Source organism: Lissotriton helveticus, chromosome 1_1 (genome assembly GCF_964261635.1).
Source record: "Lissotriton helveticus chromosome 1_1, aLisHel1.1, whole genome shotgun sequence".
NCBI lineage: Eukaryota > Metazoa > Chordata > Amphibia > Caudata > Salamandridae > Lissotriton > Lissotriton helveticus.
Window position 1 is genome coordinate 1,277,833,642 of NC_136057.1, and position 16,590 is coordinate 1,277,850,231.

General features: G+C 50.2%; 1 protein-coding gene across 2 annotated transcripts in view; it reads left to right on the plus strand.

The window, feature by feature from the left end:
• The window catches only part of LOC144822725 (uncharacterized), a 70,120-nt gene that overhangs the window by 21,882 nt on the left and 31,648 nt on the right, over nt 1–16,590 (plus strand). For both annotated transcript variants that reach the window (XM_078680569.1, XM_078680561.1), the window contains exon 2: nt 9,722–9,809. In XM_078680569.1, the coding sequence (XP_078536695.1) occupies nt 9,740–9,809 (70 nt within the window). In that variant the 5' untranslated portion in view covers nt 9,722–9,739. The remainder of the gene's footprint in view (nt 1–9,721; nt 9,810–16,590) is intronic.

The following is a 16,590-nucleotide window of genomic DNA, read 5'->3' on the forward strand; positions in this document are numbered from 1 at the left end:
GGGTCAGGCCTGGCAAGTGTGTATACTGGCCAGGACAACATGGCAGTTAGCAACTGCGCACAGGCACTGCGGCGGCAGGCCTGAGACACCTTTTTAGGGCTGCTCATGTGGGTGGCACAATCAGTGCTGCGTGCTTACTGGTAGCATTTGAATCACCAGCCCTGGCACACTCAGTGAACTTTACTAGGGACCTATTGATGAAACAAATCTGCCAATCAATCATAATTACAATTTATACAGAGAGCACATGCACTTTAGAACTAATCAGTAGTGGTAAAGTGCCCAGAGTCCTATTGCCAACAACCTCAGGTCAGGGAAAAAAAGGGAGGAAGAAGCAAAAAGTTTGGGGATAACCCTGCAAAAAGGGCCATTTCCAACAGTATATTTTTCACTAAGAACTTTGGTTTGAATTAACGGCGTTCTCCAAGTGACAGTTGTAGTTTATGAAGATAAATGGAGTCTGTTAAACTGAATTCTCAGAATTTAATTGGTTTGGTATTAAGTCAGGGGTGGAATGTGTTGCAGAAGACGAAGGATGCCTAGTTCAAGGTGTCATTCTGTCCTCCTGATGTGTATGGTGGGGAGAAAGTTAGTTTCAATGAGGTTTGTGGGTCATCTCATGTCAGGTTAAATGCCACCTTTGTAGACTGTTCTGATTCTAAGTTACCTGCAATTGAAGGATTGGTCTGAGAGAAGCTGCAAGAGTAATTTAGATTATGGCCCTTTGCGGGTGCTCTACTGGTTTCCATATCTGATATTTTTTGAAAGCTATATGAGTGGGTTGTGTCTGCAGAATCGTTCACTGGCCTGTTTGCACTAGTCAGGAGGGACTGATATGAATGTCTGTTGTTCGGGTGACCTGTAAGGCAAAACCCATGTGAGCCAACCCATGTTCTTGTCTGACTGAATTTAGGATAATTGTGGTGGTTCTGCCACCTGGGAGGTTGTACGGGCCGGCCGCTATGACAATCAACAACATTCCAGGTCGTCTTACTATGCGGAAAAGCTAAAAATAAGAGCGCCACGGTGTAGTAGCAGCAGACATAAGAAGAATAACGTAGGTTTCATTTTATAAATTTAAAGAGGTGTCATACATTCAGACCAGACAACCGAAAGGGCGAGCCATACGACATAGTATCAACTAAAGGAGCAGAAATAGTTAGGATTTGTGCGTTGAACATTGTAGGCAGGATACAGAAACACTATACTTCATTCCGCGCCAGTCAGTGCCCACCCAGTCAATATATCACTGCAGGATTAATTTGCAAACTTAACCACTATATAGCAGGACATGAGAGGGCACATTCTTACAGCAGGAAGAAAGGATCCAGTGTCATACAATAAAGCAAGTATTACGTGGAACAAGCCATGTAGGAGGATACAGGCCCTCTAAGAAATATAATCGGGAAGGGAAAACAGGATATGCGAGCATTCAATGGCTATGTACTAACATCAACGCCGTACACACAAAATCCAATAAACAGTGCATACAACATAAGCACAGGGTGCTAAATCCTACCCAAAAGGAACACCACCCGACCCCCCGTCTGATCTAAAATATACGAAAAATTAAAAAGGAAAAAGAAATAAAAGAAATATAAAAGGAGAAACACAATCGTGCAAGATGGGCGCCACCCCGGGCCAGGCATCCCGCGGCTAATAATACAGAAGAAAGTGGAGAGCTGGCGAGAAGAAGGGTATGGCAGTGGCGACGGAGCATCGAAACAGATAAAAGTGGCATAGCGACAGACCCCAACCCACTCATGCCAGAGAAGCGAGGACAGAAGCGGCACAGCTATAAAGGGATAGAAGAGGGCCATAGAACCAAAAAAGAAACATCTGAAAGACCCCGCCCACCCGTCCCACCCCGCACCCCTGCAGAAGGCTACGGCCTACCCTCCAAACAGCGTGCCTGTCGCCCTAATCCGAAACCCGAAATATAGTAAAGAAAGAAAGTAGAATAAGGAGACAAAAAGAAGGAGGAAAGGGAATATGAAACAAAAATAAGATGTGAGGGAGGAGCCAGAGGATATGAACAAACACACTCGGCTACGACCCTCCCCCGGCCAGCAAATGAATAATTATCAAATCAATGCTACACATTCACATACAGCAAAAACCGGCAGGGGGGGGAGGGGGGGAAATATTAACGTTTCACAATGTCGAGAGTACAAGCAGCAGTGCAACGGATAGGTAAACCAGCAGTCTATCAGTGTCTTGCAACTCACCCCCAGCCCTTCCTAATCACGAAACCAACCCAATACAGGATAACATGGAGCGGACCACCCACCACAGAATAATCGTAATGTTGACCAGGGTTACGGCAGTGATGTAGAGTAGGGAGAGCCACCATACTAATGGAATACAAAAAGTCAATGAAGCAAGTCAATTGTAGCAGCAACGACAGGGCAAGCAAAAGCAAGCCGGAGTCCAGTTTCGCAGTTCGACAATGCAAAGGTACCCCACCAGGACAAAAGCTCGAATCCATCAAAGCGGGAGCAAACAGCGGTCCACCATAGTTCCCAATAGTCCGGGAAGGAGCAGATCTCCGCGTCGTGTGCAGGTCCTCGAAGTCCGGGCAGTGAGAAAGCGGAGGTTCAAAAGCCACCGGCCCATCAAGCGGCCGAAGAACAGCGACACCTGGCGCAGCCGGAGGGGGCAAAACAATGGAGGCATCAGGACGATAGGGGTGCATGAAAGAGCGACGACCCAAAATGGCGGCGGGCCGCATGGGGTCGGTAGAAGCACCGGGGGCCAAGACAGCATACAAGGACATCAAGGCGTCCAGGACATCTCCGAGCGTGGGCGCTCGAGCACACGCCCAAGCCTCCGCGCAATCCGGCCAGCAAGGTTCGTCGGTGCAGAGCGGATCACCCCACACATTGTTGGTAGCCATTTTGTGAGTTTCGCCGCTCCGCACTCCACCGTGGGCCCCCAAACAGTTCCCAAATGTAGGACTTTACAGACCTCCGGAGGTTCCCAACGATGGCCTCACCGGCACAGAACGGGCCGGCGCTCAATGGGGGGGGGGGGGCCCCTCCGAACAGTGGCGGGCCCCACAAGCGAGAGCCAGGCACGGGGTCCAGGGCTACCGGACAGAACAAAGGCGAAGGGACCCCTTCACACAGTCAGCCCCCGACACATCTCGTCCCCCTCCAGCCCCACGGTCCACAAATCGGGGCCGGTTCAGGATCGCCGGGGCATACACACAACGGCTCCCACCAGTGGCTCACTCTCGCGGCCGGGGCCGGCAATCTCAGCACCGCTGGTCGGGTCCCACAGGCGAGGTCCCGGTCTCGAGCGCCCGGAGGCCCCAATCCCACCGAGGGCACAGCTGCGGACCCACAGCACGCAGGAGCCTCCGGACCAGACGGTGAGTAAGAGTGGGTCGTTAAATTCCAAAATCTGTAGTGAAGTATCGTCGCAGTACAGGATATATTGCAGGATATTCGAGGTTGGCCGGAGGGCCGACGGAGCCGAGCTAAAAGGCGGCCATTACGCTCTCGAGCTAGGCTCCTCCTTGAAACAGATTTTTGGTTTGTCAGAATGTTTTTGAGTTCTAAGTACACGATTTACGGGTGGGTGACCAGATGTGGATACAGGTGCACCTGAGAAGTAGGACACCTGAGCTGAGATGGGGTTGTCTGAGCCTGTCAGAAAATTGGAAACCGTTTGAAAGTCGAATTTGATCAAGGGGATACATTTGATGTAATTAGTCACCACAGGTTTGAAGGTGGGCACAAGGCCTGCTAGAATTACCAACTTTTTCATATTTTTCTTGAAACTTTTCTTCTGCCTCCTAGTTAAAGGAATGGTGGTCAGTTCGGCTATCTCTGAGGAAGAAACATTTGTTGTGGTGCTCATTGCCGGTCATGTTGCTGTTTGTTGTGTCTTACTGCAAAGTTAAAGCATTACTAAGGCCAACATGATCCATTTGAGCTATAGGGCCTTCTTGGTTTTTACGATTCTCTACTATGAATGGTCCGGTGCTTGGTTTACTACGACGGTCTCTCCCTTAGTAAGATGATTGATTTTGAGGTTGTCTACAAGAATTGTAAGTAATCCTGGGAGTGTACAAAGCTTATCTACTAGGGGGGTGCACGTACTCGTCATGGACCTATCTGACTGAAGGTATGCACTAAACTTTATTTCCAGGTTCGTTATTTTTTAATCCATCCTAGGTATTGCATTTGCTAGTGTTTGCATCGGGTCAACCTGAAGTTGTAATTTATGGGACTGCCAGGTTAAGCCATTTGTAACCTCAAGCAGGGTTGAGTTCATTGAGAGCAGGATGGCCTCAATGGGTTTTTGCCTAGTTAATCCTTGTTCCTTCCCTAGTAAATTATGTGCTGTGCTTGTTGATCGAATGCCTCTATTAGCTTTTCGTCTGAACCATTTAGAGTAAATCTTGCTGAGATCTTGAAAGTGCTTCTGGTTTATTGGTTTGCGGTTCATGTTAGTGGTTCTTATAACTTGTGTGACTGTGTGTAGCTGGGCTCGAGCTTAATGGAGTTGTGCTGTCGCCTTTATTGAATGAGCTGGTAAAATCGGGGAGATATATTCGTTTGTTTTTGTTGGTTTCTGGGAGATCGGGTCTGATACGGCCGAATTTGACAAAAGTTCAATAATAGAGGTGTCACAAATTTCCTGTCAGGAATGCTGACCACTTACTATGTACAAAATAGATATGAAGGAGGAACTCGCTTTGAGAGTGGTGGAGATTTCCACAGGTTGGGGTGGAGCAGGTGATAATAGATAAATGATGTGCAGAAAGTAAAGCTTGATTGAAAATGGGATTTTTTGGGGTCTTTGCTTGGATTTTCAGTGAAGAAACTGCTTGTTGAGCTACCTTTTTTGCGCCCATCCTGCCTTTGATTATTTCATTCCCTGTCTGTCGGCTGCTGGCATTTGCTGTTATACCATCTTTGCGTGCTACATTTTTGTGCCTCATACTAAAATTGCTGGTTAAAACTCTGTATGACAGTTTCCTCTCTTGTACAAATGTAGTAAAGAGCTTGTGAGAGGGTTTACGATGCAATAGGCTCAGGGAGATCTTGAGTGCCTTATCTGCTCTGGGGCCTGGCTAATTTTGGGCAACTCTGATTAAAAAAAATGAGGCACTTAAGCATTGTTAGTAATTTGCCTCAGTTTGGAGTAACTGCCACCTTCCGCCCGGCCCCTGGGATTCTAGCCTTGTAACTTCTGAGAGCTCTCTATGCTCTGCAATCGTGGTTATTCTTGGGGAATAGGGGACAGAAGCACAGCGCAAACATGGCAGTGATAGTAGTTGGTGGAGGCCAATGTATGAGCAGGCACAGGCCGAGCAAATACAGGCACTGTAGTGTGAGGATGGACACACAGAAGAAGGGTGCATTGTGGAGATTTCAGTATTGACGCGGGGGTGTTTACAGGACAACCCCGCGCCGCACGGCCACCAGCTGTAGCGTGTGCTACTCCCTCCCGCTGCCGCCCTCAGCCTCGCTGAGCCCGCCCCGTGGACCCCGCCCCCTCCCCCGCTGCATCTCCCGTATTTTTCGCCTGCTGCCGTTTTCCTGTCTGTTGGCTCCTACTTGTGTGCTTTACTTGCTGTCTGCTGTAATTGTGTGCCCCGTCCTTGGTCCATAGTTTCACTGTGTGATTGCTAATTTATTTCGTGCTTTCTCCCCCTGCGCCGATCACCTCGCTCTGCCCCTGTGACCCCCGCCCGCTCCCCGCTTCCCGCCGCCGTGCTCACGGCCACGCCCCCTTTGCCTTCTGTGCCCTCCCCGCTCCCCAGCTGCTCCGCGGTCCCTCCCACTTCGCCATATATGGCGACCGCGCGTACGCGCAGCGGGCGCGCCGATTGTGCGCCGAAGGCGCGCCAAAGGTAAGCCCGTCTGCGCCCGTCCGCGCCTGGACCGCGCCCAGTGCCAGGACCCCTGGCCCCCGCAGACACCAGCCCGCCCGCCGGACCTACAGCGCCACCGAACTCAACGCCGGCCGACTCCCGGGTTGCTACTAAGCCACCCCGAGACGTACCCACGGACCCTTCTGCTGCAACTCCTGCAAGTTCACCTGCATCCGGACCTGCACCACTCCAGCAGTGCCCAAGACCTCGACGAGCAACAGCAGCAGCCACCTGCAGTGCATCCTGCTCAACACCCGATCCGTCCACAGACACGCCGTCGAGCTCTGGAACCTGCTCGACACCACATCCCCAGATGTCGCCTTCCTCACGGAAACCTGGACGAACGCCTCCTCAGCGCCCGACATCGCAATTGCCATCCCGGACGGCTACAAGATCATCCGGAGGGACCGCGTCAACCAGACCGGAGGAGGCATCGCCATCATCCACAGGAACTCCATCCGCATCACGACCAATACCGACGACACCCTCGCACCCGCCGAGCACCTGCACTTCCAGATCTACATCAACCCCAAGACCACCCTCAGAGGCACCCTCATCTACAGACCCCGGGACCACGCACACAATTCAGCGAGGACATCGCCGACTTCGTCAGCCCGCATGCCCTCCCCTCTGCTGACTACATCCTCCTCGGGGAAATCAACTTCCACCTGGAGAACAACAACGACCGCAACACCACGACCCTGCTGGACAACCTCGCTAACCTCGGACTTAAGCAACTGGTGACCACCCCCACCCACTACGCCGGACACACACTCGACCCCGTCTTCTCATCCAGCAAGGACGTCGCCTTCAGCCACGCCACCGGACTCCCCTGGACGGACCACAGCTGCGTCCACTTCAGCTTCAAAAGGACCACGATCCACCACCAACAGCAACAGGTTGCACGCAGAGGCTGGAACAAGATCACAGCCGACCAGCTCGCGACTTCCCTGAGCAAGAACCCACCCACCAGTGCAACAAGCCCCAGCCAAGCGGCCACCAACCTCACGAAATGGATCAGCGACTGCGCAGACGACCTCGCCCCTCTGAGGACCCCGCCTAGCAGACCCGGCAGCAAGAAAGCCCCATGGTTCACCGACGAACTCAAGAGCTCCAAGAAGGACTGCAGAGCCCGTGAGAGAACCTGGCGCAGAGACCCAACACCGGACAACATGACTGCCCTCAAGCTCGCCACCCGAAAACACCACCAACTGATCCACGCCACCAAGAAAACTGCATTCAAGGAACGACTAGACAACAACGCACACAACAGCAAGGAACTCTTCAACATCGTCAAAGAGCTCTCCAACCCCAACGCCGGAAACAAGGACATCACCCCTTCGCAAGACCTCTGCAACTCCCTCGCCTCCTACTTCCACAACAAGATCGCGGACATACACAACAGCTTCAGCACTCAACCGACGCACGCCTCGACCGAACCACCGCCCCCCACCACCACCCTCCGGACTTGGACCCCGATCAGCACCGAAGACTCCATCCACTCCGGATCTCCGACCGACCCTTGCCCTCACCACGTCTTCAACAAGGCTGACTCTGTCATCGCACCCCACCTGCGGGACATCATCAACACCTCCTTCAACACCGCTACCTTCCCGGAGAGCTGGAAGCACGCCGAACTCAGCGCTCTACTGAAGAAACCATCAGCCGACCCCACCGACCTCAAGAACTACCGTCCCATCTCGCTGCTCCCGTTTCCCGCAAAAGTCATCGAGAAGACCGTCAACAAGCAGCTGGCCGCCTTCCTCGAGACGAACGGATCCCTCGACCTCTCGCAGTCTGGCTTCCGGGCCAACCACAGCACCGAGACCGCCCTGATCGCAGCAACAGATGACATCCGAGCCCTGCTCGACAACGGAGAAACAGCGGCCCTCATCCTCCTAGACCTCTCCGCGGCCTTCGACACTGTCTGCCACCGTACCCTAGTACAGCGCCTCAGCAACGTCGGAATCCAGGAGAAGGCACTGGAATGGATCACCTCCTTCCTCGCCGGAAGGACACAGAGAGTCCGCCTCCCCCCCTTCAGATCAGAAGCCACCGAAGTCATTTGCGGCGTTCCTCAAGGCTCCTCGCTGAGCCCAACCCTCTTCAACGTCTACATGAGTCCCCTCGCAGCCATCGCACGCCAGCACAACCTCAACATCATCTCCTACGCCGACGACACCCAACTGATCCTCTCCCTCACCAACGACCCCGCCACCGCCAGAGCCAACCTACACGAAGGGATGAAAGAGGTAGCCGAATGGATGAAGAACAGCCGCCTGAAACTGAACTCGGATAAGACGGAAGTCCTCATCCTGGGATCCTCACCCTCCGCCTGGGACGACTCCTGGTGGCCCCCCGCTCTAGGCAGCGCACCCAAACCAACAGACCACGTTGGCAACCTGGGCTTCATCCTGGACTCCTCCCTCTCCATGACCAGACAAGTCAACGCCGTCTCCTCGTCGTGCTTCAACATCCTTCGCATGCTGCGCAAGATCTTCCGGTGGATCCCCACTGAGACCAGGAAGACGGTCACCCAGGCCCTCGTCACCAGCCGACTGGACTATGGTAACTCCCTCTACGCCGGAACCACCGCCAAACTCCAGAAGAGACTCCAGCGGATCCCGAACGCCTCAGCCTGGACATCCCCCGTCGCTGCCACATCTCCGGGCACCTGAAAGACCTGCACTGGCTCCCGGTCAACAAGAGAATCACCTTCCGCCTCCTCACCCACGCACACAAAGCCCTGCACAACCAAGGCCCAGGATACCTCAACAGCCGCCTCAACTTCTACGCTCCCAATCGCCAGCTTCGATCTACCGGCCACGCCCTCGCATCCGAAGAGCCACCACAGGGGGAAGGTCCTTCTCCTACATCGCCGCCAAGACCTGGAACTCCCTCCCAACCCACCTCCGCCTGACCCAGGACCACCTCGCCTTCAGGAAGCAGCTCAAGACCTGGCTGTTCGAGCAGTAGCGGACCCTCCCTCCCCCAGCGCCTTGAGACCCTCCGGGTGAGTAGCACGCTATACAAATGCTTGATTGATTGATTGATAAGTGTATGCGCAAGCCAGCTGGCGACCACCCGATCTGGGTGCAAGCCACCCCAGTCACTAGGTTGGCTGCCTCTGCCAACAAAAGAGTAGCAAGGGTCATGGCCACCATGCTTAGTGCACCACAGGCTTCTGCATGCTCACTTCGTTACCTTTCGCCAGCTGCTCACCGGCTACTCCAACTGCTGTTCCTGCAGCTCCTTGCCCCTACAACCTCACCGCACCCCCAGGATGGGTGCTGTCTCCCCATGTGACTGTGTGTAGTGCGGGAGCTGTGAATGGTGAATCTTGAGCATCCCTTCACTGTGCCAGCCTCTGCTGGCTCCTTTCTCGAACACTCCTTCTACCGCCATGCTGCCCCTGACCCTAGCAAGCCACCATCCCTGTAATGGTAGTGAATCCAAATTACCTCATTAAATCTTCACGAGGTAGGTCGAATTGCGTCCTGCTACGATTCAATGTTTTGCAACCAACCTATTTTTATATAGATTGGTTTGCAAAATGCCACTGTGGTTAAGAATTGGGACCAACATTTTGCAACCAGTGTTTAGTACATCTGACCGTAAAAGCCTTGGTCTCTCTAGGGGGTATTCTGAAATTGAAAATTGATTCCAAGTCGAGTAGTAATTACTACAGAATTTTTCTTTTCCAATAAGTATTCTAAAGGTGGCGCATGAATTGAGTAATCGTTATTTAATTATTTTAGTTTTTAACTACAGATATACAGAAAATGGTATGCGGAGTGGAATACCACTTACTAAGTGCTTCATTATCTCCAACAGGTGGGCTAAAGGCAGTACATGACTGAGAGACGTGTGATGGATTCAGGTGGCTCAGAAGACGGAGGGGTTGGTACAGCTCCTGACACAGGTAGATCTCATTGTCCACAACTGCGTTTTAGTGGATGCTGTTGATTTTATGTGTTGTAGCAAATGTTTATTGAGTGACCTTGTGGGGAGGTAGAGTCTAAACTCATATTGTTGATAATAATGTAAGAACTAGACCGTGTTAGTTTCAAAATGGATCATTGATTCTGTTGTATATTTTGCTGTTTAAGTCCTATTGGTTCATCGTTGGTCAGAAATTGTACTGTTTTCTTAAATAAACTTTGAAATCAAAAAAAAAAAAAAAAGAACTAGACAGTGCTTTGCGTGGTTACATTCATTCTATCTTTGGGTAAAGCATATACTTCAATAATAAGTTCATTGTTATTTGGCCCCTGGCAGAGCCGAAAGATGCAGGATGCAATGAGAAACGTCCCTTAGACTAAGCCAGAATCACACTGTGCCTTCAAAGCACTAGCAACAGAACAAATGCGTCTTTAGCACGTAATCATTCTGCACACAAGGCATTACAACGACTTGCTTTAGGGGGGCACAATGGTGTAGTGGTGTTGGAATTAAAGTCCAACACTTTCCCTACTGTTGCGGAGTCTGGAGTTGGAGTAGTAAATTAAACTATTCCAATATCCAGCACCCCTCTGATGGTAAGTCGTTAAAACGACTTGCGCTCAAAACAAATGTGTGCAAAAGACTTATTCGTTCAAATGACGGATTTCCCAAGGCATGTGTGAAAAACGCAAGCAAAATTCCATCATGGATTCGATGCCATATCTCCTCGGACTCCCTGCTTTGTGAAAGAAAACTTTGATAGAATGTTTAGCAGTAGCACCTGCCAGCCAATTCATGACTAGATGACTAGACTCAACGATGTCAAAAATTCAAAGCAATCATGTGAGAAAGGGGTATATTAGCTGGGGTGGATCGAGGTCCCCTACAAGTATTAAAGGCACTATCAGTTAAACAGTAAGAATTTCAGTCATTTAAACATGAGCTCAACCCTTGGTAGCCATGGCACAGAGCAGACAGGCTTAACTTGAAGAAAATGTGTAAATCATTTAAGACTACCAAAACAGTTAAAAAGTAAAAAAAAAAACACATCACAATAAAAATCCACTTAGTTTAAAAAAGAAATTTTAATAATTTAATGGGCAAAGTGACACTAAATTGACAAAAACCCGTTAAGAGGAACCGGAGGTATGGATTTCTAAATTTTGAAAATAACAATTGCACCAAAATGTACTAAGTATGGTTGCGGTAGGCCAGGACCTATGCACAACTTAATGGTGTACATAATAGAGCGCAAGTCAAATACACCAACCCTGTGGACCCGGTTGGATGTTTTACAATGGGGATTAGTTGTCTTTTTTCTGGAAGTCAAAATTCTTAGTCGGGACAAGCAAGCTATATTCAAGGAGGGCTCTAAGACGATGGATAGGCATTGTACGAGGCCCTGGTGAAGCTGTTCGTTATGCTGGGAAAAAGTTAGAGAAGAAAAACTTGAATTTCGCACCTATGGAAGTCCTTTTGCTAGTGTGATGCTTTTAGTGCAATAATGTGGTCAGGATATTTACCTGACCACATATTTACCTTCGACCGAGGGACAAATTTATTGCAGACTTGCATCGCCCTTGCAGTATGCAATGGGGCACAGAAGGGAGGCACTTCTTAAGTCAATTTATCTAACCACGCAAGGTCACTTTTGATGGCCTTGCATAACCTGATAAATCTAGAGTAATGCAGCGCAAATAGCTCCGTTACGTTACTCTTCCCCTGGGAGGCGTTCCCACACATCCTCCCATGGATTCTGGTGCATTCCCAGATTTACCATTACTGGCAGAGCTGGGAATTTGTCAAAATGCTACGCCTCTCCATGTGAGGCGTAACGAGAAATATCCCTATTTCTCCGTGCTACTTCCTCTTTCTATGTGTGCTGTATTTTTCAGCACACATAGGAGGAAATTGCCTCTCAGGATTGTTTTTGTGCAGGAAATTGTCCATTCCTGCAAAAAAAAAAATCCTGCTTTGAACACAGGCACCCTTGCACCGTGATGCAAGAGTGCCTGCGTTGGCACTAGGCACCCCATTGTGTGCCAGCGCAGGTAAAAGACAGGAATGCGACGTATGATGTTAGATACATGCCCTTTCCCACGCAGCGTAGCAAGGTGACGGTGTGATTTTTTTTTAAACAGTTTTTATTGGCTTTTTAGCATTGTAACAGTACATGTACAATTTGTTTTCTTACAAGTAAAGGCATTCAGTAAAGTTCGCTTTTCACATAGATCAGTACATTGTACACTGATTCGTGCCCAGAAGTATGTAACATAACATATGTGCTCGTATGAGATATGAGGGCCAGCAAATGTTCGTATATCTATGAATAATCTTCTATGTAGCACGTATCCAGAAACAGTCCCTCAATAAACAGTTACATCAACAAATAACAGCATTCTTTTCCCTTTCGGTTCCCCTCCTACTTATGGATATATTGTCATAATATATATAGTGTATCATGTAGCCCACCCTATGGGCTTGTTTCAGTGATGGATTAAACCCAGATCAGTTGACTGGGGGTGAGTGCTTGTATTGTCAACGCTCCGTCCATCACCACCTTTGGTTTTGCTTTGTTCGCCATAAGTTGGCAGGGTATGCTCAGACGTGAGTCCCTTGCTCACTTTGCCACTGGATTCAAGCAAGCCGGGCTGAAGATGGCTGTAATGCCAGAAACTAGTCCTCTGCAGCTTGTTTCCGGTCCAGGGAAGGCATGGCTTGGCAGTTCTGGCTGGACTGTTCCCACGAGGCACAGGGTCAGACTGATTTGCATATGGCCATGTCTGAACTGGGGTGGCAGAGTGGGCTAAAGAACGATGATGGATTAAACCCAGATCAGTTGACTGGGGGTGAGTGCTTGTATTGTCAACGCTCCGTCCATCACCACCTTTGGTTTTGCTTTGTTTCAGGTTCAGACAGTTCCTGCGGGGGTTCACATATGTTTCCCCAGTACACATTCCATTTCTCCCAGATTTTGGACCATTTTTTCGGGCACCCTCTATGTACATATACAGCCCTTTCTGCTACCATCGCCGCATCCATGTCCTTTCCCCACTGTGCTCTTGAGGGTATTAGGCCGGATCCCCATTTTCCAGCGATATTCCGCTTTGCAAGAGCCATGCCCTGTGTTGCCCATGTCTGTATCCCCCGATTGAGGTCTGTGGGCGACCAAATATTTAATATGCAGCACCTAGGTTCTGGCTGTATTTCTACCGCACTTGCTTCTGAAATGTCCGACATGACATATGTCCAATATGTTTGTATTTTAGGACAGTCCCATAGTGTATGGTAGTATGTTCCCGGGAGCCCGCAACCTCTCAGGCATTCAGGCTCTGGGACGTGTCCCAGTTTGTGCAATAGGGTGCGTGAATAGTATATTCTATGTAGCATCTTTAGTTGTACGAGTTTCAGCCGAGGTGGTATGGAGGCGTCTCTTGCCGAAGCCAGTGCATATAACCATTCTTCGTCATCTATGTCTCTTAGTTCTACCTCCCACTTGCTTTGGAGAACCACCGTGGGGTCTGGATGATTATTTATCAGTTTACGGTATGTGAGTGAGATTGCTTTCTTTTCAAGATGATCTGTGAGGAGTCTATCCTCCAGTGGGGAGGAGTCGGCTAGTGTGGTCCCTAGTGGAATGGCACCCTGCAAAGCATGTCTGATTTGTGTATAGCAGTAGAACTCGGTATCCGCCATTCCGTACTTCTCTTTTAGGGCTTCAAATGTGATGATTGCTCCCCGACTTCATAGGTCTCCTATCTTTGAAATACCAATTAGGTCCCATTGCCTAAATCCCTTAGTGTTAGCCAAGGTCCCAAGACGCTGTGTGTCCCAGAGTGGGGTGGCAAGTGTGAGCACTCCCTCCCATCCCAAGGCTCTTTGAGCTGTGTGCCAAATCTTGACAGTATGGGCCGTCGGGCCCGTGAGCATGTGTCGTCGTTTGTTGGTGTACAGGGCTTTCATCAGTTTGTCTGCGGGGAGTATCGTCCTGTCTAGGCTGTAGGCTGGATCCTGTTGTGGAGTATGTAACCATTGGTTAATGACCGTTAGTTGTGCGGCCCAATAGTACAATTTGACACTCGGCAGTGCGATCCCCCCATCGTACCAGCTGCGGACGAGTTTGGAATGTGCTATACGAGCCGGTTTCCCATCCCATAATAGTGAGGAGATTTCTGCGTCTATTGCTTTAAAGTAAGTGATCGGGATCGGAAACGGGGTATTTTGTAACGCATAGAGGAATCTTGGGAGCGAGAGCATCTTAAAGAGCGCTGCCCTTCCTAACAGTGTCGACGGTGTGATTTTTAAAACAAATATGCCCCCTACTTATTTTTTCAGAGCTCGAAATCTTACACAGGGGCAGGGCTGTGGGGTGTATCTGAAGAGGGCTCCGCAAGGCCATATACTTTCTGGGCAAGGGCCCGCAGAATTGGATTTCTGCTGCTGAGACGATCTGAGCTGGGAAAACTTGTTCCTTCAGCCCAGTGGCACCGCATCTAGGGTGGATCGGCTTGGCAGGTTGTCCTGGTACTCAGGAGGTCTTCGTGTCCAAAATGTTTCTGAGTCCCATATTTTCAGAAATGTTAGGAGAAGTCCAGTTAGATAAAGCGAGTTGTCCCAGGACCTTAGGAAAAATACTTGGGAGTCAAGACTCTTTCTAGCAGAGGCCACCAGCAGGGTACAGGTCAGGTTTGGTTGGTACTGGTCTGCTGGGCACTTCAGGAAAAAGGCTTCTTGCAGTTCGTTGTGGCCTTGGTACCTACGCAGGAGCTCAGCCAAATGACCAGTGGAGTCAACATATTTGTCTTGGGTACAGGTGGGGATAGGTCCAACCCTTCAGGTCTTTTCACAGGTCTCAAACAGCAGGTGCAGTCCTTCTTCTGTTCTTCCACAGCCCCAGAGTGTTCTGAAAAAGGTATATTGGGTGCCACATTTATGCCTGGCACTGGCTTGTGGGTGGGGGTGATTCCTGACCCCTCCTTAACCAATAGGGTAAAAGGTCCCGGGTTTAATCGTACCTACTTTTTTCGCAGTTTTTGTGTGCCCTACTGCAGACAATCCCACAGTGCCTCATACTCACAAAATTTAAGATGGAGAGCCCCTTCTCCCCTGGAGCAGCATTTGTGTGCCCACGCACAGGTATGGCCAGGGTAATGAACAGTTTCCTCCTCCTCGGTCACTGCAAACAAGTTCCGGGGGCAACTTTTCCCCACACTGGGTGTGATGCCTGTGTGACAAGTAGGACAAACAAGCATTGGCATTGCCAATAGGTCTCGCTTTTGGGCCCTTATAAGTAGTTATGCAGCATAATTTCCTTGTTGCAACAACATAAAATGTCGCATGCATAAACACTTAGATGGTCCCAAAAGCGAGCCCTATTGGCTATTTGCAATGCAATAAGTCTTGCATTTAGGCAACTTTAAGCTGTTGGCATAGTAAATGACAATGCCTTTTCAATTTATTGTAAAAGTAAAATTTTTTGAAAGTTATTGTCATTTACAATGCCATTATGTTCAATTTAAGTAAATGGGAGACCTATAGCATTGCAAATGATTGTTATTTATGATGTGTAGCCTGGCGTTGCGTGTGTGAGTGGCGTTGCGTGTGTGAGTGGCATTGCGTGTGTGAGTGGCATTGCGTGTGTGAGTGGCGTTGCGTGTGTGAGTGGCGTTGCGTGTGTGGCGTTGCGTGTGTGGCGTGGCGTTGCGTGAGTGGCGTTGCGTGAGTGGCGTGGCGTTGCGTGAGTGGCGTGGCGTGTGTGAGTGGCGTTGCGTGTGTGAGTGGCGTTGCGTGTGTGAGTGGCGTTGCGTGTGTGGCGTTGCGTGTGTGGCGTTGCGTGTGTGAGTGGCGTTGCGTGTGTGAGTGGCGTTGCGTGTGTGAGTGGCGTTGCGTGGGTGAGTGGCATTGCGTGGGTGAGTGGCGTTGCGTGTGTGAGTGGCGTTGCGTGTGTGAGTGGCGTTGCGTGTGTGAGTGGCGTTGCGTGGATGAGTGGGGTTGCGTGGATGAGTGGGGTTGCGTGGATGAGTTGCGTTGCGTGTGTGAGTGGTGTTGCTTGGGTGAGTGGCGTTGCGTGGGTGAGTGTGGTGTTGCGTGGATGATAGTGGGCTTGCGTGGGTGTGAGTGGAGTTGCGTGTCTGTAAGTGTTGCTGTGTGGGTGAAAGTGGCACAGAGCCTTTGATGTGGCCTGGCGCAGGAGAAATGCTGCTGCTGCTAATTAAATACAAGAGCGGCCGGGAAGCGGCCGGGAAACACAAGTACGGCCGGCCACATAATTAGGGGAGGAGAAGCCGCACAGCACACGCTGGGAGAAGCCCTTTGATGTGCTGTGCGGCCGCGATGCGCGCTCTGTGCTGGGGGAGGGCCATTAGCCTGAACTCGCGGCAAGATCAAACGAAGGGTGGGAGGGACATTTAGGAACAGATGGCCATGAAAGTGTATGGGCCAAAAGCGCGTGCCTGTGGCCACGTGCACTTGAAGAAAACGCCACGAAAAAATGCGGTGGTTTGACAATCAGTTCGAGCACTTGAATTCTCGCCATTTCCCATTCCTTCGGAATGGTAAAGGACGAGACCTAAAAAAGAGGGCTTCATGATGTGTGAGCTACGTTTTTTTTGTGTGATATGGGAATTCCCTTTAAAGTGAATTAAGTATGGAGGCATTATCTAACTAGTCTTCCTGTGAGAGGAACAAAACGCCTTTCTACATGTCCTACTTTTTAATCCCATACACCTTGCCTGGGGGGCTACATAACCTACAAAAAGGTG